This window comes from Protopterus annectens, chromosome 14.part0 (assembly GCF_019279795.1).
Source record: "Protopterus annectens isolate FY-2018-M chromosome 14.part0, PAN1.0, whole genome shotgun sequence".
Lineage (NCBI taxonomy): Eukaryota > Metazoa > Chordata > Ceratodontiformes > Protopteridae > Protopterus > Protopterus annectens.
The window spans coordinates 231240615-231265581 of NC_056748.1; the positions used below are offsets into that span (position 1 = coordinate 231240615).

General features: G+C 38.2%; 1 protein-coding gene across 1 annotated transcript in view; it reads left to right on the top strand.

Annotated features, from left to right (window-relative positions):
• CFAP43 (cilia and flagella associated protein 43) overlaps nt 1–24967 on the top strand; it is a 3581735-nt gene that overhangs the window by 2140822 nt on the left and 1415946 nt on the right. Inside the window, exon 22 of the mRNA XM_044055952.1 lies at nt 6405–6521. Within this exon, the coding sequence (XP_043911887.1) occupies nt 6405–6521 (117 nt within the window). The remainder of the gene's footprint in view (nt 1–6404; nt 6522–24967) is intronic.

Here is a 24967-nt window from a genome sequence, read left to right on the forward strand (position 1 = left end):
AGCTGATGAGCCCTCGGTTCCATTCCCCAGTCCTTCAAGGGAAACGTCCTTCCAGGCCCTCATCTGTAGCATCAACATCAAGGTCAGTCCGATCCACCAGAAGCCTCATGGAAATCAATGTTGATTGAATGATGAGGAAATGTTGAGGATACTAATCCAACTGGGGATCCTCCTAGTGTAGTCCCTGTGGGTAGGTCCAAGTACAGGCCCACTGACCACATCACATTGTTTTCTGATACTGATTCAGTATTTAGAACTGTCTCCCACTGGACCAAGCCTTTCTGGTGCACCTCAGTCAGATCAGACAGTTCAAAGATCTTTAACTTTGACTACATCCCTTACTATCTTGACTCAGACGCTCTTGAATCAGGACAAGTCCTGAAGCTGAGGTGTCAGGGTACCAGTGTTGGAGTTGACCCCTCTTTCCCTTAGTACCTTGGCACTCAACTTCCATGTCAGAATTCATCTCACTCAAGTAGGAGAAACTATATAAGGTAGTGGATAATCTCTCCTTCAATTACAGAAGATAGACCTTTTTGTCCACCAGTGCTCCAGGCCACAGTAACCATGCATCCCTTCTAGGCTGAGCGAGGGGGCATTTTGAGGGGAAGTCTGTTCAAAATACTTGGTCACTTGCGAAGGCCAAACTTCATAGCAATATCTTGGAGATGAGAACAGTCCTAGTATTCCAGGGTTTTCAGGACGGTCTACCCAAGGGTGTGATATCCAGCCAAGTGAACAGTATGTCAGTGGTATGGTACATCAGCAGACAAGGGGGAACAAAATCATATCCAGTTTGCTGGAAGTCTGTGTGAGTATTGCAGTGGGTGATGTCTTCCCATCATTTTCTGTTAGCAACAGGCATTCCTGGAACAGAGAATGTACTAGCAGATTAATTGAAGAAGTTGATCTTAAAGCCTCATGAGTGGTCTCTCAGACAGTGGCAAAGGAGATTTTCAGATGCTGGGGATAACCTTGCTTTAGCCTCTTTGCCTCTTACATGAACAACAAGTGCAGCAGTTACTTTTCCCTCATTTATCCACAGAGACAGTCACTGAGAGATGTCCTTGCCCACTCTTGGCCCCTGGGTCTCGTCTCTGCATTCCCACCAGTACCTCTCCTGACAAAACTCATAAAGAAAGCCACTGGGCACAAGACCACAGTGATCCTCATTGCCCTTTTCTGGTCCCAGCAGGTTTAATTCCCCATCATTTGAACTCATTTGATACACTCACCCTTGGCACTGTATTCCACTGTGCTTCTCCTGAGTTATCTATCCAGGATGCCTTTACATGATCTATAAGCCCTAAAGATAACTACTTGGTTTCTCCAGTGTTAACAATAGCCAGAGATACCTGGCTGCCTACCCTTGTAGTTCACGTAATTATTTCTTCTCAAAAGCAATCAATCAATAAGACCTATAAAAGTAAGTGGAGAAGATTTTCTATCCTTATCAAAAAGACTGGATCCCTTTTCTGCCCCCTCCTATCAATATTAGAATTTTTTCAGAACTTTTTCGCTAAGGATCTAGTTTTTTTTTAACCATCAAAGTTCAAATGTTTGCCATTTTTAATTTTCACATAGACCATAATGACACTTTCATTGCTTCTTGGAATATCTAAAGCTTTCCTCAAAGGAGCTTTTTTGCTGAGATCTCCATTTCAGTACGGAGTCTACCCATGGGATGCCACAATCTTACCTCAGTCATTGACTCAGAAACCTTTGAACCAGCAGCATCAGCTGACCTTAAGTACCTTTCTTGGAAAACAGTTTTCCTAATTGCCATTATGTTCTCTACATGAATTTCTGCATTACAAGCACTCTCATACAAGCCACCTTTTCTCATTTTCCACAAAGACAGAGTGTCATTGAGAACAAATCCTACCTTTCTCTCAAAGGTGTCATCTGAAGCAAATTTGAATCAATCCATTGATCTGCTGTTTTTTTTTCTAATTTCTCTAACAAAAGTGAATATATGCTTTATACCTTAGATGTTCCCTGGCAAATCAGATTCTACTTGTATCTTACCAAAGATTTTACAAAATCAGATCAATTGTTTGTTTCCTTTTCCAAAGCAAAATTGGGAAATCATGCAGCAAAAGTTGCAGTTTCTAAGTGGCTTTCAGACTTTTATTTTTTATATAATACTTGAGATTTGTCTCTGGATAAAAAACACCAAAAGCTCATTCCTTTAGAAGAATTGATACCTCTACAGCATTCATGACAAGAGTTCCCACTGATGACACTTGTGCAGCAGCAACTTGGTCAACAGTTAATACATTTGCTGTGTATATCTCATTACAAGTTGGATGTGCAATCCAAAGTTTGAGCATCCTCTGGTTCTGCCTTTCTCAGGCATGTTCAACATTGATACCATCCAGGTCACTCAAATGCCACTAATGGTCAGTACGTTGGGAGGTATATATATATATATATATATATATATGTATATATATATTTTTTTTTTTCATTTAAGTGTGCGTCTCTTTGTGTTAGTACATATGCACATGTGCATGCATCTTTTTGTCGTAGTGTGACTGAAACATAAAGGGAATGCACAAAAATATCATGCTGCACTGCATTGTAAGAAAAAGTCTTGACTGAAAAAATCAAATCATCATGGTTGCCACACCATGACGTTTCTGGGTAGAAAAAACTAGTACTAACTACTTAAAATGATCTTGTGCGTAGTTATAAAATATGTGTATGAGTATTTTTCCTCTACAAACTGTTCTTGCATGGAAGGTAAATTCAGGGATATCTTGCTTTTTATTTTCAAATGGCTATAATGTTGTCTTGGAAAGAGGTTTGAAGAGGAAAATGAATAGAAGTTAAATTGCAGAAGTTATTTATCTTGCCAGTAAGGCAAAGAGCAGACTTAGGGCCCAAGTGTTACCTGCTTGATTTGGCATTCTACGATTAGATAACTGAAGATCAATAGAACTGCTTTATTTTTAGTACAGGGAGCAGTTTTGACAAGTAGTACATTTATTTACCACCAAATTTCATATCTGCTTGTTATTTTATTATTTTTTCACATGGTTTGACAAAGGCAATTAACCAAGAGGTATTGGACTGCTATATTTACAATACTGCACTTATCTTACCATTTAAATAATTTTTTATGTTGTGTTTGCTGTTTATCTGAAGTTAAAGCTATTACTTTAAGGCATTTTTATAGTTTGTAGTGCTTTTTGGTTTCTGTGCTGGGCCTAAGTGTTTTGACTGGGCCCTCATTTTGTAGCATTTTTACTAGCTCTCTTCTGAATTTGGTTCCATGCTCAACTGTGCTATTGCTGTTGTGGTTTTATATTTGGAGGCTTTTGAGCTGCCTGTCCCTACTTTTAGGCACCTTGTGAATCTGTCCCAAATATTGAATTGGATGAAAATAGACAACATCGGATATGAAAATTATGCACTTGCCATAACAGTAGAACCATGTTGTCTCATCTTCATCCGGTTCAACATCTTTCCTCCCTTCTTCTGCCTTCCAAATTGTCATCTACAAATTGTTGGTGCTCAGACAGACATCAACCAAGACCCGATCTGTTTTTGTGACATCTCCCAGACTGATATAATTAGTAAGCTGTTGACTTTATTCCATAGGAATTTTTGTACTTCTCAAGTTGTTCTTTTCTCTATAGTTAGTGAAGGTCAGCAAACTCAGTCTGAGGTAATTTAGGTTAGAGGAGGGAATTGTGGGTAGGTGAGCTAGAACCACTGTTCCAAAGCTGTGAAAGAAGGTGCCAGGGTTAGATCCAATCCAATCTGGCACCCCAGACGTTGAACCGGATGAAAATGAGACAACATGGATCTGTCTTTATGGTAAGTACATAACTTTCATTTTTCTTTTACCTCTCAAGCTGTGAGATTTTGTCTGTTTTCCATCCTGCATGAAAAACTTACAGAAGTACATTTATAATGCCTCTTTAGCTTTACAGAAGTAAAATGTATGCTGATAAATCATTGTCAAGAAATGCTATATTTGTAGACTATCTTACTGTTGTGTAACTACCAAGTGCTTATCTTGGCATTAGCTCTACTTAAATGTTAGACTGCTTCTCAGTTGTGCATCCACTGAATTTAATACCCATCTTTTACAGTTGAATACTGAAGAGTATACAAAAAGTTTATAAATTACTGCGTGTGATTTTCATTAATTAAAATTATTATACGCCTCCTTATATGCATAGTGAGGCAGTTACACACTGTTGCTGAGGTAAGTTACACTGTGGAGATGTGCAGCCATTACACTATACTGCTGTAATCCTTCAGTAGAGCTCTTTTGGGTGTGTTCCTTTAGTTCCCACAGGAGTGAAAGACACCCAAAGAAGCCATCATGGTTGCTTGTGCTCCCACTAACACCCTGACAATAAGGGTACGCTGTTTTTTTATGGTTTATGGCCATAACCTCACCCCTGGTGTTAACTTGAACATATGTATTACTGCAGGGACCTTTGCAGCCCAAACCATGGATGCTGCTTTGCATGCAGTGGCAAGGATTACTGTCACTGACTTGGATGTCAACTTCCCGCATCCTCCTGCCTTTGCTACTTCAGACAAGTTGCTACTTACCCTGGAACAGCTGAGAACAACTCCCCCCAACCAGTATGGGCATACCCTTCCTCCACTGTCAGCTGCTCAAGTACCAAACTGTGATATGAATTTGGATCTCCTGGCCCATAGTCAGGGCTTTATCCCTTTATGCTGTGGAGCTGGCAGTGTTAGATAAAATCTTTCTTCTTGATCCTTCTCGATCCATCACTGTATTTTGCCACTGTGGGTCCTGAGATATTACTGAACTGTCTACATATCATATGGTTTGAATAATAAAAAAAAAAAAAGCAGCTCCAGATGGCAGAATTATGATTTTGTTATGTGTGATATTGCAGTGCTTACTTCTGCCGTGCTGACTTTTCATGTTATATATACATTGCTTGAAGGTCAGCCAAGAGGTTAATGCTCGGTTTGCAGTGCTGCACAATTGATACACAGATTATCACACACACCTGGCATGTTTTAAAAGTTTAGTAGATTGTTTGGTAGGAAGTGTGGTATATGAACTAGAAATTGAATGGAAGCAAGCTCCTCAATGAACCTAGAGGCCCTGAGCTTGTTTCCTATTACATCATAACTTTGTAACCTTGCTTTTCTTTAGGACAATTAAATGGTGGCACACCAAGCAAATATTATAATCAAATTTTGCACTGGACAATGCAGAACTAGCTAAAAATAGAAATTCATACAATGTGAACTTCCGTTGTTGTAAGCACTGTGGAGCATTGTGACTCCTCATTTTTCTCACTTTTCTTTTTTTTTAGTAGTAAACAATTAAGTCATTTTGATTAGGAGTGAGGTGTTCAGAACTGTTCCTGACAGAGCTTGGCTAAAGTACTGATGATCATGGTGATATTAGCTCATATTGTGTAAATCTTGGAGATGCTGCATTGGCTGCCAGAGTGATGGCGTATAACTTTTAAGATATAGACATTGACTGATCCAGCCCTTACACAATAAGAGTCCACCCTGTCTGTATGACTTTGGGTATCCCTACTGCATTACGCAAGATTAGGTTAAAAACAACAAAGGGACATTACTTTTATTTTTATTTTTTGCCTCCTGCTGTTTAGGATTCTCTTAGTTGAGAGCTCAAAATAATTTTATGTTTTATTTCTTAAAGGCTGGGTTGCAAATGTACTTATTTAGGCAATCATTTATTGTTTGCTTATCTTTGTTAACTCATATAACGCTATGCATAAATTAAAACATGAATGTCATATTTTAGATTATTCACTATACGTATTACATTGTAATTTGTATGTACCCAACCATTTCATTCTATATGTTCAATATTATGGCAATGATTTGTTGAAAAGCAGTTTATGTAAAAAAGTTGAAATCAGTGTGTGTCCTTAGAGCCCATGGCCGAGTCTGAACGTTGAATCTAATTTCTGAGATCAGATGTTACAATTCTGTGCAGTATAGGTGTATGTATGCATGTATGTTTGTGTGAGTGTATTTTTATAAAATACGTGTGTGTGTGTGTGTGTGTGTGTGTGTGTGTGTGTGTATATATATATATATATATATATATATATATATATATATATATATATATATATATATATATATATATATATATATATATATATATATATATATATATATATATATATATATATATATATATACATACATACATATATGTAAATATATGTGTGCGTGTGTATGTGTATATATATATATATATATCACACACACACACACACACACACACACACACACACATATAATTATGTATGTGTATATTCATACATGATAGAGAGAGAGATTAGATACATACTTTTTAATAAAAGTTTAAAATTTTTTCAGTCTTGTTGACTTATTTTTACTCATCTCTTTAGGCATTCCACTCAGATTGTGAAGTAAAGAACTACCCAATGAAAGAACGCAGCCAGAAGGAGATGGAAGAATTAGAGAGAGTTATTCAGCTCAGGAAAATTGAAACAGTTGATATAAATGTAATTATTTAAACTCTTTATTTATTTAATATTATTTTATAATAATGTTAAAAGTATTAATATAGGTATCACATCTATAACTAAATATACATGCATAAAAGAAATAAACAAAACTTGTAATGCAGCTGATCTACAAATCTAGATACAGACTTTAGTGCGCAATGATAATTCCAGTGGAACAAACTTTCTGTTAAATATAGTAAGATAAGACTGGAAATGTTCATGTAGTTAAGCATTTATGTGTTAAGCTTTCAGCCTGTTTCTACATCACTTATCAGATCTCTAATTAAGAAATTAAAACCAACTTCTTCAGCAGCTGATCTCTTCCCACCAGAGTATTTGCAAAAAGCAGCAGATGCCATAGCATACCCCATCTTCATCATAATCAACAGAACCTTATCTGAAGCAACCATCCTGTCTGTTTGGAATATATCTCATGTAATACCACTCCATAAGGGAAGCAACTCCGAACTGACAAACTATAGACCCATAGCTGTTCTGTCACCATTGGCTAAAATTATGGAGAAGTGTGTCCATAAACAACTTATCCATTATCTTACCCAGAATAAGCTGTGGGCTAACTCTCAGCACAGTTTTAGGCCATACCCCAGTACCACCTCAGCTCTCCTTATCCTTCTCTAACACCATAAACCATAACCGAAATAATAGCAAGCTTTCCTCAGCCCTCTTTTTAGATCTCTCCAAGGCCTTCAGTATGGTCAACCACCAAATACTCATGCACACCCTTAAGACATTCTCACTCAATAGCCATGCGCTTCAATGGTTCCAATCTTACCTGTGTAGTAGACAACAAGCCGTCCTATGGCAGGACAAACTATCAACCCATCTACCCATCACCCTAGGTATCCCCCAGGGCTCCATACTAGGACCCCTTCTTTTCTCCCTCTTTATTAATGACCTTTCCATTGTCATCTCAAATGCTACCTGTATCCAGTATGCGGTTGACTCCATCTTGATTGGTTCAGCCACCTCACCGACAGATCTAATGACATTAATCAAGAATACTTTCAATATAGTTGAAAACTGGCTCTCTAACCGTCAGCTGATATTAAACCCTAACAAAACAAAGTTGCTTCTTTTCTCCCCCACTAGTAAGTCTTCCTCACTACTCTGTACCATAAACCATAAAATCTAATAATGGTACCATTATCTCCCCAGATGCACAAACCAAACTCATAGGCATCACAATAGACAACAGCCTCAAATTTGATATCTATATCAGTCAAACTATCAAAACAATTAACAAAAAACTTGGCTCCCTCTATAAGATCAAACCTTTTCTTACTCCATTTGCTAGGACTGCTTTTGCTTGTTCCCATCTACTCTCCACTCTTCTGTATGCCTCCCCTGTACTCACTAATGTGAACAAATCAACTCTTAGCAAATTCCAACTGTTATAACCATATTGCTAGATTTGCAACAGGCACGGCCTATAGGACCCACCACTGTCACAACCTAGGTCTTCTGCGGTGGCTAGAATGGCCTAGCTTACTTCAGTACAACCAGCTTATAATTGCCCATAACATTCTCAGCCACCCTGATAATACACCCGCACTTAAAAATATCATCAACCCTTATAGCAACCTGTGGTCACTTCGCTCTACTAATAAACTACTGGTTCAAATTTCCAAAATCAACAGCTCTGCTGGGGACTCTCTGTTTGCTAACTTTGTTGGCAAAACTTGGAACTCTCTTCCTGCTGATCTTACTCTTGAACCCTCTCTTACTCAGTTCAAAAAAAGCCTCAAGCTATACTTTAAAACTCACTGGCTATGTCCTTGTTCAAAACCCGACTAGATCCTCCTCTATAGTCTGTAATCATGTTACATTGCCTAGTCCATTTGTCAACACTGTTTTAAAAATGTATGATTATATTACCTGCTTGCTCAACTGGAGCCTGTAAACTGTGTGAAACTTGTAAGCATTTTGTGATTTTTACTGTAAGTTTTACTTTGGAGCTTTTCTCCCTGGGCCTCCTCTGAAAATGGACATGTATCCAGTCGGGCTATCCCGATCAACAAATGTAAAATAAAATAAGTTAACTTAGTTGTCTTTCCGACAATTGCTTATATTAAGATATAGGAGAAACCAACGGTCCAAAGATTCCATGATCAAATAACCAAACAAAACTCAAGGGAATCCGGTAAGAAAAGACTCAACCACCAATCGAATGACACTTGAAAGTGTAATTTATACACACTGAATTTTATTACTGCAGAAACAAGTTAAAGATGAGTTGAGCACATAAAAATCATACAGTGCGCTTTTGTCTCTAGAAATAGATGGAACTTCACCAGAACTACATGAATAAACATAGTCAGTACATTTATAATCACACATACTTATCACCTGCTTTAAAAAGAACCAACCACCACAGACATAAAATTAATTTAAAACAAGTAATCATTAAAAAATGACATAGATAATCACTTCTTAAAGTGAAACAATCATACATAAACATGAAATCAGTTCATGGATTTCTTATTGGTCTTTTTTATAAATTAACAAATATTTGTTCAAAAAAGAATGAAATAAATTTAATAACTTACTGAATATTCAGACAATCATGCCTATATCTAATAACTGTTTTTGTGTAATATTAAATTATATTATAATACCATTTAAACCACCTTCTTACATAAAAAAGTTCATTACTTAAAAAAATGTATAATATTGCACTTAAACACCTATTAAGGTCACCATTTTTAAAAACATAAATATATTATAAATATATAAATACATATAATATGAATATATAAATATACATATAAAATGTAATGTATATAAATGAGCCATAAAATGATTCTGTGTAAGGTCGTGCCAACTTGTAATGTATTTGTTTGTTTAAAAAACAATATATATGGTGTGTACAAACCCTATAAATACATTTAAAAACTACACCCACCACTGCATCATAATCTGGCTGCCCTACATTTCAACATAGGATTAATTATGTCGATAATTGCAAAATTAAATATTTTTAAAGTTATTACAACTAAGAGAATGTTTATATAAAGCAGTACTGAAATTCCATTTCTGAATGTCAAAAAAGTGTTTATATATCTGCTTTCTTAAGCACTTTCAGTTTTTCCACAGTAATAAGCCAGACATGTGACACATCTTGGTATACAAACTTATCATTTACTACTAGTTTCCAAACTTGGGAATAAACTTAGTTATGTTAATATCTTCTAAATGAATCTCTAAATCCTCTTTAATATATGTACACTGGTTACATGAGCTATACTTCCTAGTACCAACTTTTGCTCTGAAAGCTTTTTTGTTTTCTACTGTTTTTTCCAATAAATTCTTCATGTTGGCTATGGTTTTGTGTACAGAGTGTGGGGAGTTGCCTAACAGTACATAAATATGATAATTTGCCTTAAATGTAGTCCAGTTTTTACCAACCATACTTCGAACCTTGTCTATAACCGTACTACAAGGTAGAACGAGGGCGCTCTCAAAATCCTGTTGATTTGTAAATGTATCCATCCCCCCACTATCAATCAAAATTTTAAGTAATCCTTGGCCCAGTAATGGCTTATAATTATCTCCCCATCCTATAAGAACCTCATTTGTAATGGTCCTAACCATTTTTTGGGAATAACCTCTTTTCAAAAACATCTCATCCAAGATGTTAGCCTCTTAAAAAGCCTTTCTTTGTTAGAGATCATCTGACATTTCTTACAAACTGACTTCTTCTTGTGATGAAAAGGGTGACAACTACTGAAGTGTAGGTACATGTTAGAAAAGATGGGTTTTCTAAAAATTGCTGATTCAAAACCTCCATCAGTCTTAAAAATAGTAGTATCCAAGTAATTCATTTTCTCAGAATGCAAAGAATACATAAACTTAAAAAAATGGTAGAATCATTGATAAACTTTATAAAATCATTAATCAGTTTGGCCGTACCATTCCACAGAATAAAAATATCATTGAAGAACCTCAAGTATAGTTTGCAATGGGAGTACAAAGTAGAGGAAAACAAGTTTTCAACTTCCCAGGTCCACATAACAAAATTAGCAAATATCAGGGCACATGATGCTCCCATTGCAGCACATTGGACCTGCTTATATATTTCCCCTTCAAAAAAGATAAAAAGTGTTAGCTAATAACAAGTCCATAATAGTCAACAGAAAAATATTGCTTTACTACTCAAAGATTTAATAGAAATTAACACATCATTGAACATGTTCAAACCTTCATCCCCAGAGACGGATCAAGGTCAAATGGGGCCCTAGGCAGGGTAATAAATTGGACCCCCCCCCAGAGCACCCTCTCCTGTGCCAACCCCCTACCTCTCTCTGCAGCAGCCCCCTCTCCAGCCATTTCAGTGTTCTACTACTTGGCTATTTCTCTCCATTTACCATAAACACTCTTCAAGCCTATCAGTGTGCATATTGCTTTCTTATTTACTTCTACATTGATTGCAGATATTGAAATAAAATAGCACAAACGGTAATAGCCATTTGCTAAACAAACAATAAAGTCTCACGATGAAAACAGACTTAGCATGATCAGTAAACTTCTCTGTCTTGAAACTCGCATTGAAATGGCATTAAAACCTACATTCAAAGAAAATGCATCTGGCTAGAGGATGATTAAGTTTATCTTTGGGCTGTTTTCAAACCATTGCACACATTTTTAGGGGCATGCATACATTTATGTGTTCTTTGATTAACCTTCCTGATTATATTAAATTATATTCTAGCAACATTTGTTAGACTGTGTTATAAATTTGTAGTTTTGAACATTCTTCCAGTAAGCAATGAAACTAAATATATGAACCAATAATGACAAAACTAACCATTTCAGAAAATTTCGGCCATAAAAAGCCACTCAGACATCTGTCATTACAATCCACCAATGTCAGCTAATAAGCACAATCTCTGCAGAAGTAAAATTTATCCACATAATTCCACATTAAAGAGCTCTGTAACTAATGAAGAGGTTGTTACTGACTGGCAGGCAGCTTTACATTTCAATGTTTCATCTACAAATTCAGTGCTTGCAGCCATTGAATAATTAATTGCTCATGTAACATTAAAAAATGATAAGATGGTAATATTGCAATAAGGAATGACTAACAGACAAGTTCATAGTTGCTAGGCATCTCATACAAAGGAGGACACACTCAGGAGTGCAGAATCACTACCCCCCCTTAAAATGCACTAAATCAGCAATCAAAAGGGCACTGCATTGCCAGCACTCCATCTACATGGTGTGGGAGTAGAGTCCACAGCCTTCTGCACTAATGACAATTATGCTGCTAACACTGCATTCAAATTCTACAGCGCAAATAGCAATTGTCATTTGCTAAACAAAACGGTTGCACATTGAAAGCATGAATGCATGAGCAACTGTAAACTTGTCTTCCCTAGAAACTCACAGTTCCATGAAAACACACTGAAACTCACTATTCCCTGAAACTGTACTGGAACTCAAACTCACAAGTCTGTCAGCAGTCTGGTAGCTGGTGTAGAGGATTCAGTCTCATGTCTCCTGTAACCATATTACAGTGTGAAGCCTGATTATTTTATTATTTATTTATTTTACATTTGTTTACCGGGAAAGTCTGACTGAACACATGTCCTTTTTCAGTGGAGGCCCGGGGAGAAAAGCTCTAATTTAACAGGTAATACATACAAGGAATAATATATATGCAGACAATAAAAACAGGAATCGCATTGTAACATAAATTCACACAAGAGATTCTAAGTATACATTACTAAAAAGATCAAGTTAATTGACCTGCCCCCCCTCCCTCAAACTAGGGCATTACATACCATACCTCTCAACCTCTTAGCACAATAATTCCGGACAAAGACTAAAATAATGGAGATACAATTGCCGTAAAATAGGGATAGATTTTAAATATTACTCTTTTTATCTTGGGAAGTTGCTAGAATAACAGGATTTGTGTTAGGATGAATTTTCAGAAGGATATGAAGTCTGAAACTCATATGTAATTATTTAGTGACTCCATGTATCTTCAGAATGCCAGAAAATTGCAAATTTTATGAGAAAGTGACCAAAAATATAGGGCAAAAATCTGGTCAGCTGAGAGGTATTAATACCTCTCAACCTCTTGTGCAAGAAGTCTGGAGAAAGCCTACAATAATGGGGATACAGTGGCCCAAAAATAGGATAGATTTTAAATGTTGTTCTTTTTAACTTAGAAAGTTGGTAGTATAACATAATTTGTGTTGGCATGTATTTTCTTAAAGCTATGAAGTCTGAAACTTGTGTATATATATATATATATATATATATATATATATATATATATGTCATTATTTAGTGATGTCAGTCCTCCATGAATTGCCAGAAAACCACAAATTTTATGAGAAATAGACCAAAACTGTGAGGCTAAATCTGGACAGTTGAGAGGTATGTTAAACACACACACACACACACACACACACATGCCTACCTTCTCTCTACTCTTCCACAGCAACACACACGTACACACACCTACTCTGTCACACAGCAACACACATCACACTTTATCCCTCATGCAAACAGAATGGCTAGTTTAAATTACACACACACACACACACACACACACACACACACACACACACACACACACACACACACTTCTCTCGTACAGAAATGGAGTGGCTAGTTTTGAATTACATACATACACACATACTCACTTTCTCTCTAGTTTAAAGTACTTAGAAATACACACTTTCTCTCTAATTTAAACTGCTTGCACACTGTCTCATAACAGAATGGAACTGCTAGTTTAAATTACACACACACACACACACACACACACACACACACACACACACACACACACACACACACTCACTCACTCACTCACTCTCTGTGTCTCTCTCTCACATAATGGAATGACTTGGTTTAAATTCTTCGAGCAAGTGTAGAATGTGTTAACTTCCGCGGTGGCATACATGCGGCACACACATGGTTCTCCTTAAAGGAGAAGGCACTGCCACTGCTGTTTAAAAAGTTTTTTTTAATATATTATTAAAATAAATGTTTAGGCCTCCTGGCCAGAGTGGGTCTTTTCCCATCCATAGGGCCCTAGGCGACTGCCTGTGTCGCCTACTGCCGGATCCAGCTCTGGTCTTCCCTCGGTATACAAGTAAATAGCTCCACTACATCAGTAGTTAGAAAGTAAATGTTTTCATCCCATAAATCTGGGGAAATGCATCCCAAAAACCTAGTAGTCCTTCAGAATATGCGTAGGCTGCTGAAGAAAGGGCTTCAGTATTCGGTCTATATAGACCCCCTAAAGTATATGTCTTGGAATTTTGGGCAGAAACTATAGGTCTTAAAGAGGAATTTTCAATGTTTTTACAAACTTTTGGTATACCAAAAAGTGAAGGAATGTAAGGGGATTTGTTAATAAGAAAATCAAGCAACTGCTTCGATATAATCCCCTGTAAAAAACAGTCTTCTAAAAATAAGTCATTTTTTTCTGTAAGCAATATTTATCACATTCTAGGATACCAAACAATAACTATCACTATTCTGCAATATATCAAACATATGGCTACTTCCTGTATACTCAATAGAATCAAAAGTAACTACACCTCCACCCTTATTTGGTTTCATAATACTAATGTCCTTTTTGTTTATAAGAATGTGTAAAAGTGACTTTTCATCCTCATCCAAGTTGCTATAATACTTTAAACCTTGAGTAGAAAAATATCTGTGAATGTTTAATTCAAATGCATTCTCAAATGCTGAAACCATTGGGTGGGGTAGAGGATTGTAAGTACTTTTCCTTCCTAAAAATACTGGGTCCTGGATAGAATTTTCCTTCAAAATGAATGGCCAGGTTCAACTTCCTAGTAAAAACTTTTAATTCAGTTACAGCATCCACTAAATTAGTCTGTTTTTTTAGGAATAAAAGTTAACTCTTTTGTAAAAAGTTTAAAAGAACTATATTAAAAATCTTAAAATTGTTATAGGTAAGTAAATTACCGTTCTTAGATGTAATGATTAGTTTATATAGCAAGATGTGTCACATGTCCAGCTTTTTATGTTGGAAAAACTGAAAGGTGTTTAAGAAAGCAGATATATGAGCACATTTTTGACATTCAAAAAGGTAATTTCAATAATGCTTTATTAAATATTAAATCATATGAGGATGGCCTAAGGGTTGGGAGGATGGCCTAATGGTTAAGGTGTTTGCCTTACAAGCACAAGATAAAGGGTTTTGATCACAGGGGGGGATAAAATGGCTTAAATGGCTCACAACAAGGCAGCTAGCTAGCCTAGTACTAACCTATGAACCTATGAACCTATAAACATTCTCTTGGTTGTAATAAATTTAAGAAATTTACTTTTACAATTATCAGCATAATTCATCACAATCCTAGAGGTGGGGCATGGGAAACCATGATTAAATACAGGGAGTTATATTGGCAGCTTAAAGTTTGTGCAAATACTTCCCCTGGTCTAAGTGATATGGTACCTATTAATCCTGTTTTGAAATTTTGGGGAGCCAAATTTAATGTAGTGGTGGGTGAAGTTTTTAAACATATTTATAGGGTTTGTACACACCATATACATGTTTTTTTTTGTTTTGTTTAATGATTTTTAAACATACAAATCCATTATAGGTTAGAATTTACTCACATATATTATATGTATGTTTTTAAAAATGGTGATTTTTTAGTAGGTATTTGAATACAGTATTATAGATTTTTTTCAGTAATTAACCTTTTTATGTAACCAGGGGGTTTAAAATGGTAACATAATATGATTTAATATTACACAAAATAATATAATAGTTATTAGATATAGGCACACGTTTGTCTGAATATTAAATAAGTTATTACATTTATTTCATTCTTTTTTGAACAAATATTTGGTTTATTTATAAGCAAAGACCAATAAGAAATTCGTGAATTGATTTCATGTTTCTGAAGTGTTGTTTCAGTTTAAGAAGTGATTATCTTTGCCACTTTTTTTAATGATTACTTGTTTTAAATTAATTTTATTTCTGTGGTGATTGGTTCTTTTTAAAATAAATTGATAAGTATGTGAGATTATAAGTTTATTGATTATGTTTATTCGTGTAGTTCTGATGAATTCTTGTTTGTTTCTGGGGACGAAAGTGTACTGCATGATTTTTATGTGCTCAATTCATCTTTAGCACATCTTTGCAGTAATAATAATCGGTGTGTATAAATTACAATTTCAAGTGTCATTCGATTGGTGGCCGTATCTTTTTCTGCAGGATTCCCTTGAGTTTTGTTTGGTTATATTAAGACACACTAGGATATGTGGTAGCAAGTTCCATCCCTGGTGTGAAGGCTGACCTTATAATAACCAGAGAAGTAGATGCCAAAGAAGAGCAGGCCCTGCACAGAACCTTGAGTGTTTCCACTGGTGACTGGCCTCTTTGAGAAGGTGGTATCTCTAATCCTAACCTCCTGGGTCCTATCTGTGAGACATGTTCTGATCAGTGTGTTATATAGGGATTTATGCCTGATTCTGTAAGTTTGTTAACAATGCCAGAGTGGTGTATTGTATCAAATGTCTTAGCCAGGTCAAGGTAGGCAGTATGCACTTTTTTACCCTCATCCATTACCTTGGTGACCTTCTCAAAAAAGTCCACTAAGTTTAGTGGACATGATCTTCCTTTGACAAAGCCAAACTGGGATGGATCCTAAGTCTGAAGGTCTCCTATGTCTTTGTTGACCATTTGCATGATAATTCTTTCCATGGCGTTGCATATAAGAGTAGTCAGACTAATGGGTCTGTAGTTTCTAGGATCTGTTGACATTCTGCCCTTATGAAGAGGGATGACTGCTGCAGCTCTCCATTCTTGTGGCATGAAGCCTGTTAAATAGTAACAACAGTGGTCCTGATAGGTCATGTTTTAGACTATACAGGAGGCTTCTGGCTGACATCAAAGATTGAAACAATACTAATTTCATGAACTTTAATCGTACTTTGTCTTAGGAATGGGGTCCATTCCAATCATGGTATTAGAAACCCAAAAGATTTGGAGAAATTAAAAGAGGCATCCTGAGATATTATATGGGCTCACTGATGCATTGTTCTTGTCCTTAGTGAATACAGCCATGACATGCTGTCTGTTTATAGTTGGAGAGGTTATGTTCGTGAGAGATGGCTGGGGGTGAGTTAGGGATAAAGTTTGAACTAAATTTGTCAGCCAACAGATTCTCTATTTCTCCCAGCTCAATGAATGTGACACTGTTAACCACAAGTTCAGCACACTGCTTTGTGCTGTCTTTGAAGTCGCTAACATAGCTGAAGAAAACCTGGGAGACTATATTGACCTCAAAATTAGATTTATTGGACTTAATTATCCCTCTTAGGTATGTTTATTTTGATGAGAAAAATTCTTATCTTTATGGGAGTTAAACTTCCTGATTTTAGCCATGATTTTTTTTTCATAACCTGTTCAATCTGAGATGCCACCAGGGTGGTTTGGGGTTTATATCATGAAATCAAATAGGAAGAATGTTGAACACTCTAATGAGCAAAACTGCTGAAACTCGAGGGTCCGTTATTGAGGTTTTAGTAAAGTGAAGAGTGGAGTATTTGCCCTTTACTCACTGTAGTGCGATCTCGGAGTTGGAATATATATTTAGCGGGGGGGGGGCACAGCCTCTCCACAATAAGGACTTTGAGTGTCGGCATTTTCTGTCATTAGAGCGTTCAACATTCTTCCTGTTCGATTTTATAATATAGCCTCTGTGGTTTGCTTTTGGAGTTAGTATTGGGCTTACGTCTGGTAGATACAGCAGTTTCTATGCAGCCATTGACATTATTGTATGGAGTTTCTTTGAATAATTCTGCATAGGCTGCTATGTTTACTGGATTTGTGGGGGTACTGAATTTTGCCAGACTATCGCTTAATAAAAGGTAGTTTGCCTTGGAATAGTTCGTAACTGTTACTGGGTTTACTGCGGTTACCAACTTGATTTTGATTTTGAAGAAGACAGCTTTATGGTCAGACCTTACTAGGGAAGACGTGACACTGAGATTGGTGCAACATTCTTCCATATTTGTGAGTATGAGGTCCAATATGTTGGAATCTCTACTGGGCATATGCACTAACTGCTTAAGGATGTTTGCATTTACAAAGTCCAGGAATCTCAGAGCCTGCAGATTTGGGGCCATGTAGGATTTGCAGTCTATAGAAGAATAATTCCACCGTAAGTAAAGTGTTAGGTTGGATGTTAAGTGCTCCAGTAGGTTTAAGAATGCACTATGAGTGTCAAGGGACATAGAGGGTGCCCTATAGCTTGCTAGGATATGGTATAGGATTTTATCTGTCGTGGCCTGCACATGGAGAAACTCCAGCACATCATTCTATTTAACCATTCTAGAGGTATGCTTGTTATTGATGTATATCAGGACACCTCCACCTTTAGTCCCAGTTTGTGCAGCTAATGGTCTAAAAGTGTGGAAGGCACTGAAACCTTGTACTGACGTTACTCTCTGCAGCTTTAAACCATGTCTCACTAACTGCACAGATGTCTGTATTCTGTAGGGTGAGGAGGGATTGGAGGGATTTTAGCTGTTTTTAAGCTCCGCGCACTTAGCATTACCACCTTGAGCTTCAGTTCAGGTGATTTTGCTATGTCAGTTTGTCAATTTGGCACTGCCAGAAAAAAGCTCAATGGAGAATGATGATGTTTTAGCCAGTATTTGAAAGCTGAGAAGAGACAGGTGCTCACCATCCCTGACAAACCAACATGGTTTGTTAACCATGTCTTTCTGTGCTGACAAATGTTGCATCCCCTTAGAATGATACCAGAAACTCGGCCAATTAAAACCAGTCATCTTTTGCTGGTGTCGTGGCAACATGCTGCTCAATGCTAGGCTCATACCAGCCTGAGACACACAGAAAGATCTATAATGTCTCTCTTCACATAGTCTAGGTAGCTCTGTCTCAGTCCATTTACATCTACATGGACTGTGATGGAATTCTGCTGGTACCAGTGGTGCAGTGACTTGACTGCATGTGTAATTTGGCAGATCCTGGCTCCAGATAGGCAACTAACAATTATCTTCTTCTTGTTCAGCCTGGTTAGAAGGACATCAGCATGTCTTACAATGGAATCCCCTATGATTAGATTCTTAGGAAGTGTGTTTGCTTGTCCTATGGGCTTTGTGTTTGGGGCCTCACTGATTGAGGCTGTATGCGTGTTATTAGGTGTTGCTTTTATTGAGTGAATTTGGGTTTGTTGAGGGTCATCTTTGCTGACTGGTGTTCTAGAAGGTCTTTTTTGTTTAGGAAGACTGCATTTAAGAGCCTCAGCATATATTGGTCCATATGCGCGTTGTGTGCTATATGTGGGAACTCTGTGTGCATGATTTTGAAAACCTGATGCGTGCTTTTATGCAAGAGTTTAGCCTCCAGTGGCATTGTGTATCTACACCTCTCACGTACTGTATCTGTTTTGTTTGTTTGTTTGTGTCTTTCAGCTTTTCCCGGTATCTGTTACTTTAAGAATTAAGTGGTTGTCAGTAAACATGGGACAATTGCTACATTGTCTCAAGATACCTATATCCACCAGGCTGTCTGCAGAGAAATTAGGAAATTGCATATCCATATTATCCAGTCCCCTAATTGCTAAGCTACAAGGGTGTGGCATATGAGAGTTAACAGAAGTCTATTAAGGTGCTTTTTCTAGCAGGTGGTTGGAGGTTGTAAAATGCAAAATTTAACAATATTGCCACTCAGTGTGTAACCAGCTGCTCTAAGCTTGTCAGTGTGCAAGTGTTTTCTCTGTATTTACTATTTTACAGGGTAGCACTTTATGGGCAGTTCTAGTATCTGTACAGAGCACTGGCATGGTGAGCAGCTCTGTGCAAATGGGCCAAATTTATACCAGCACTGGAAATACAGAAGCATGACTACTGAGCCCTCTGACCAACATGACTACACTTAGAGCCCTCATGTGTGCATCCTAACTCAGACAATGCACACATCTACTGTCACTAGATAAAGAATAATCCCAGTCCTCCTGATGTAAAAGCACAGTAAAGAGTGTATGAAGTGAAATGCTACCACAAACAAACTTAAACCTAAGGAAAGGCAATAAGTAATTCAAGATAGCATCAGTGTACTTTAAACAGCTTATAAAATTATGCCACTTTGTTACTTAAGAAGTTAACTTGTGACTATTTCTGGTATTTCACACTGAGCTAATCGGAGGAAGTCAGAGGAAGGGCTCTGAGCTAACTAATCTGTGATATATAACATTAAGTATCCTGTTTTTGCTTATTTCTGAGTTATTTATAGCACTTTTATTTTACTCACTGTGTGTGAGGTATTAAGTAGAATTTTCTACAGTTGTTAAGCATCTGGTTGGGTTTGTTTGTTCTGATTTCCTGCTAGGAGTGTATCATATAACTTGTTTGCATTTAAAAGCATTCTCTAGAGTCTCCTTGATCCTTTATCTGTTTAAACATTTCTGCAGTTTTTTCTACCCAAGTTGTGTTGGTAGTGTAGCATTGTCCATAGTCCGGCTTGTGTTTTGCTCCTAGTTGTTTGTTAGTAGAGGCTGTGTGTCTGAGCCACATGTCCCAGGCCATCATAGCTTAGCCAAAGCCAGTATAGCATTTCAATGAGTGAATTGTTTGTGGTCATTGGGTGACTGGGGTTGCCTGGACTACGCCTAGGAGTAAGCACCTCATTGGTTCTTTCAAGCTTTTTTTAAAGTTGTTTCAGATTTCAACTTTGTTACTTAAGAAGTTAACTTGTGACTGTTTCTGCCATTTCACACTGAGCTAATCGGAGGAAGTCAGAGGAAGGGCTCTGAACTTACTAATTGGTGATGTATAACATTAAGTATCCTGTTTTTTGCTTAATTCTGAGTTATTTATAGCACTTTTTTTTTACTTACTGTGTGAGGTATTAAGTAGAATTTTCTACAATTGTTAAGAATCTGGTTGGGTTTGTTTGTTCTGATTTCCCGCTAGGAGTGTATCATATAACTTGTTTGCATTAAAAAGCATTCTGTAGAGTCTCCTTGATCCTTTGCTTAAACATTTTTGCAGTTTTTTCTACCTAAGATATGTTGGTAGTGTAGCATTGTCCATATTCAGGCTTGTGTTTTGCTTCTAGTTGTTTGTTAGTAGAGGCCGTGTGTCTGAGCACATGTCCCAGACCATCATAGCTTAGCCAAAGCCAGTATAGCATTTCAGTGAGAGTGAATTGTTTGTGGTCATTGGCTGACTGAGGTTGCCTGGACTATGCCTTGAAATAAGCACTTTATTGGTTCTTTCAATCTTTTTTTAAAGTTGTTTCAGGTTTCAACTTTGATGTTCTTCGTGCTTCACTGTTGCAGTCATTACATTTGGGTAATCTGCTGGCAGGTTGCCCTCAGTCGGCCTGAATTCCATAGTCTTGGGTTCTGCGTCGGTTGCCGTCTCCTCTTCCATGACGTCAGGTCATCAGGGGTATAAAACCAGCAGCCAACACCATTTTCTTTAGTCTTTCTTGCTGCACGGTACCCGAAGCAGAAGCATTTCGCAAGTGCTGGTCGGCCAACTCCTGAAATATTCGAGTTTGAGTTTCAGAACCAAAGTTTTCACTAAAGCTAAGTACCCCATTGGGGAAACTTTTTTATTGCTCCATACCGATGTCAGAAAAAGTTAATAATTGTATTACTTGTGGGAAGCAAATACCTCATAAGGATTTCCATTTATACTGTATTCCTTGCCTCTAGGCCCTGATCACAATGTGCCTGGCTGTCGGTTTTGTGCTAGATTTAACCAACGCACTATTAAGCGTCGGTATATATTTGCCTCAAAGTATTTTGGAAACAGATTTAACTACCCAGAAATGTCGTCTGATAGCAAACTGACTACCAGAGTACATAAAAAACACAAAGAAATGGACAGAGACAGACAGTCGAGGTCCAAAACCGACAACAAAGCTTCTCCTAAGCCAGTTGCCGGTTCGCAGGTACTCAGTGAGGCGCTTTCGCAGCCCCAGATACCCACTACTATCGAGACGCAGGTCCCTACCGAGACCCATGTGGAGTCCGGCACACCGCAAGATACTCAAAGTATTGGACCCACGGATGTATCTCCCTCAGATGGGTCCAGAGCCGCTGAGCAGGCACCGGCTTCTGAGGGTGTATTCCGGCCTCAGCATTTTTATATCAAACCGACGACAGCTGCAAAACCAAAGACAAAAGCAACTTCTAAAACTAAAAAATGGTGCATGAGCCACGTGCACAGGCCGCTATGCCTAAAAAACAGATGATCAAAATGGCTGAAGACCTTATTACCTTGATCAGGGGTTCCCATCCCCCTCCTGATAAGAGGCCTAGGCAAGACATTGATTATGAATCTTCAGATCGGGTTTCTATTTTTTCTGATTCCTCTTCTGATCAATAATTATCTATACCTCCCTATAAGGATTCTGATGCAGAGGAGTCCATACCATCTGCATCACCTCCTGAGGATTATTCATTTGGAGAAACCTTGTATACTTTGTGGGAGCATTTTCACTGGGAGAGTCAAGATTTCTCAGAATCAAAAAAGAGGCTCAGGGATTTCCTTCTTCTCCCTCAGCACAGGCCTTTAGCAATACCCCCTGTTTTAGACATTGTGGATGATGTGTTTTCGGAGTCAAGCTTGACCCCTGACTCCTTACCTTCGGCTCCCAGCAAGCCTGACAGATATTACAGGGTCCCTGACTCTCACAAATTTTTATTTAGAAACCCTGCTGCTGATCCTGAAACTATTTCACAGGGTCCAAAGGGAGTTAAGGCCTCAACAGCAAAAAATCCTACCCCCTCTGACAGAGATTCAAAGGCACTGGATAGATGGGGGAAAAAGGTTTACACATCTGCAACCTTGGCAATTAGGGCCTTAAACTGCCAGTTTCATATGCTCAAGTATCAACAACATGTTATGGGATTGCTGAAACAGAAAATGATGTTGATTTCTGAATGTGCAGAAAATAAAAAATTGCAGGAATTATTGCATGCCGCTGAACAGGTTGGAAAGCATACTTTGCAATGTGATTTTGATTCCTTAGAGGCCTCCTGCAGGGCCGCAGTTACTGGATCTGTGATTAGGAGGCATGCCTGGCTAAAAGAGCACAATTTACCAGATCATGTTAAAGCTAAATTACTGGATGCACCTTTACAGCATGATACTCTGTTTGGTATTAAGGCAGAAGAGGTTTTAAAGAAAATGGAAGACAAAGCTAAGTCTATGCAAACTGTAAAAGACTTCTTACAAGTACACCACAATTCAGTAGACACCAAGATTCAGCCAAGCCACCAAGATTCAGTAGACACTGGCCTACAAAAAATTGGTCCTTTCCTGTGTCAGACAGAGCTCAAAGGGGCAAATCCAGATGCCCTAAGGGTTCCATATACCAGACACAAGATTCATACAGGTCAAAGCAATGGGGCGCTTCTACCTCCAAATCTGGAGGAGATAAACACAAAGCTACAGAAAACAGTCCCAATGACTTCCCTCTGCCTTCACCAAGCACTTACCTTTTGGCAGCACCCTTAGGGGGAAAATTAGTGCTTTTTGCTCAAAATTGGCAGTCAATAACCTAGGACAGGTGGGTGCTAAACATAGTATCACAGAGATACAGATTCCATTTCCATACTGTGCCAATGGCAAACGGTTGGCCAGATCTGCCAAAAACATCAATGGGCAGAGGCACAGAAAAGTTACATCCCTTATGGATATGGGGGCCATTCAGCCAGTACCAGAACAGTAAAAAGGACAAGGTTTTTACTCAAGACTGTTCTTGTTACCCAGAAAGGACAAGGCCTGGCGGCCAATACTGGATTTATCAATTCTGAACACATACCTGGACATTCCAAAATTCAAAATGCTGACTTTGCAGCAGCTTCTGCCCATGCTGGGCAAGAATGTTTGGCCGGTGACATTAGACCTAAAAGAGCCATACCTGCATGTCCCAATAAGGCAGTCATGCAGAAGACACCTCAGATTCAACGCTGGCTTAATGCATTACCAACTCTCTGCACTGCCCTTTGGCTTATCTACTGCACCCAGGGTCTTTACAAAGTGCCTGGCACCCGTAATTGCATTTTGCAGACAAAGAAGTATACAAATATATCCTTACTTGGACAACTGTCTCATTCAAGCAGAGAACAAGGACATTCTTCTTCAACACCTGGCGTTTGTGAAAAGGCTTCTAACCTGCCTAGGGTACACAGTAAATGAAAATAAATCACAGCTGGTACCCTCTCAAAAGATGACATTCCTGGGTGCAAGCTTGAATACAACTGCTCAGATGGCTTACCTAATGCAAGACAAGCAAAGGCAACTGACTACTTACTTCAAACTGATGGCAACAAAATCTCAGTTATCTGCAAGACAAACTCTGCAGGTTTTGGGCTTCATGGCATCCTGCATCCTACTGATTCCATATGCAAGACTGCATATGAGGAAACTTCAATGGTACCTAAAAGGTTTATGGAGTCAACATTGTCACAGTCTGGAAACAATGGTTCCTCTCATTCCCTGCCTACAACAGGAATTTCTATGGTGGGCAAAGGCATGTCACCAAAACATGGGGCGGGCCTTCATTCTCCCCCCTGCCAGCCAAACATTAACAGATGCATCAGATTATGCCTGGGGGGGCCCACATGGCGGGGAGATGCATTCAGGACATATGGACCCCAAAACAAATGCATCTACATATCAACCAGAAAGAGATGCTAGCTGTTCACAATGCCTTGACTGCCTTCAAGGACTTACTTCATCCAGGACAGCTACTGATAAAGACGGACAACACCACGGTTGTATGGTATATAAACAAACAGGGGGGCATGCGCTCATACCCCCTATGCAGATTAGCCATGGCACTGTGGGGCACAGCTTTGACTTACCAAATACACCTTCAAGCTCAATTCCTGCCAGGAAAACAAAATACTCTGGCAGACAATTTAAGCAGAAACCTTATGGACCCTCACGAGTGGAAACTAGATCCACAAGTCTTCAGCATGATAACAAAGAAATGGGGGAGCCCGGACATAGACCTATTTACCTCTCCTCAAAATTATCAATTGAAAAGATTCTGCACAAGGACTTATCACAGACAAGCATGGAAAGTGGATGCCCTATCCTTCAGTTTATGCCTTTCCTCCTCTGCCTCTTCTTCCCTAGGTCCTACTAAAAGTCAGACAAGAGAAACCAAAGATGATACTAATTGCCCCGGACTGGCCCTGCCAATACTGGTACCCATTTCTAAGGATCTTGTCTCAATACCCAGCTTGGACCTTACCTCAAAGACCTCCACTACTCTCCCAGCAAAACAATCAGATCCTGAGCAACCAACTCCAGACACTGAACCTGGCAGCATGGCTGATCATGTAGTTATACAAACAACACCTCTCAGTAAAGCTGTGATAGATGTTATTTTGGAAGCCAGAAGGCCTAGTACTAGAAAATCTTAT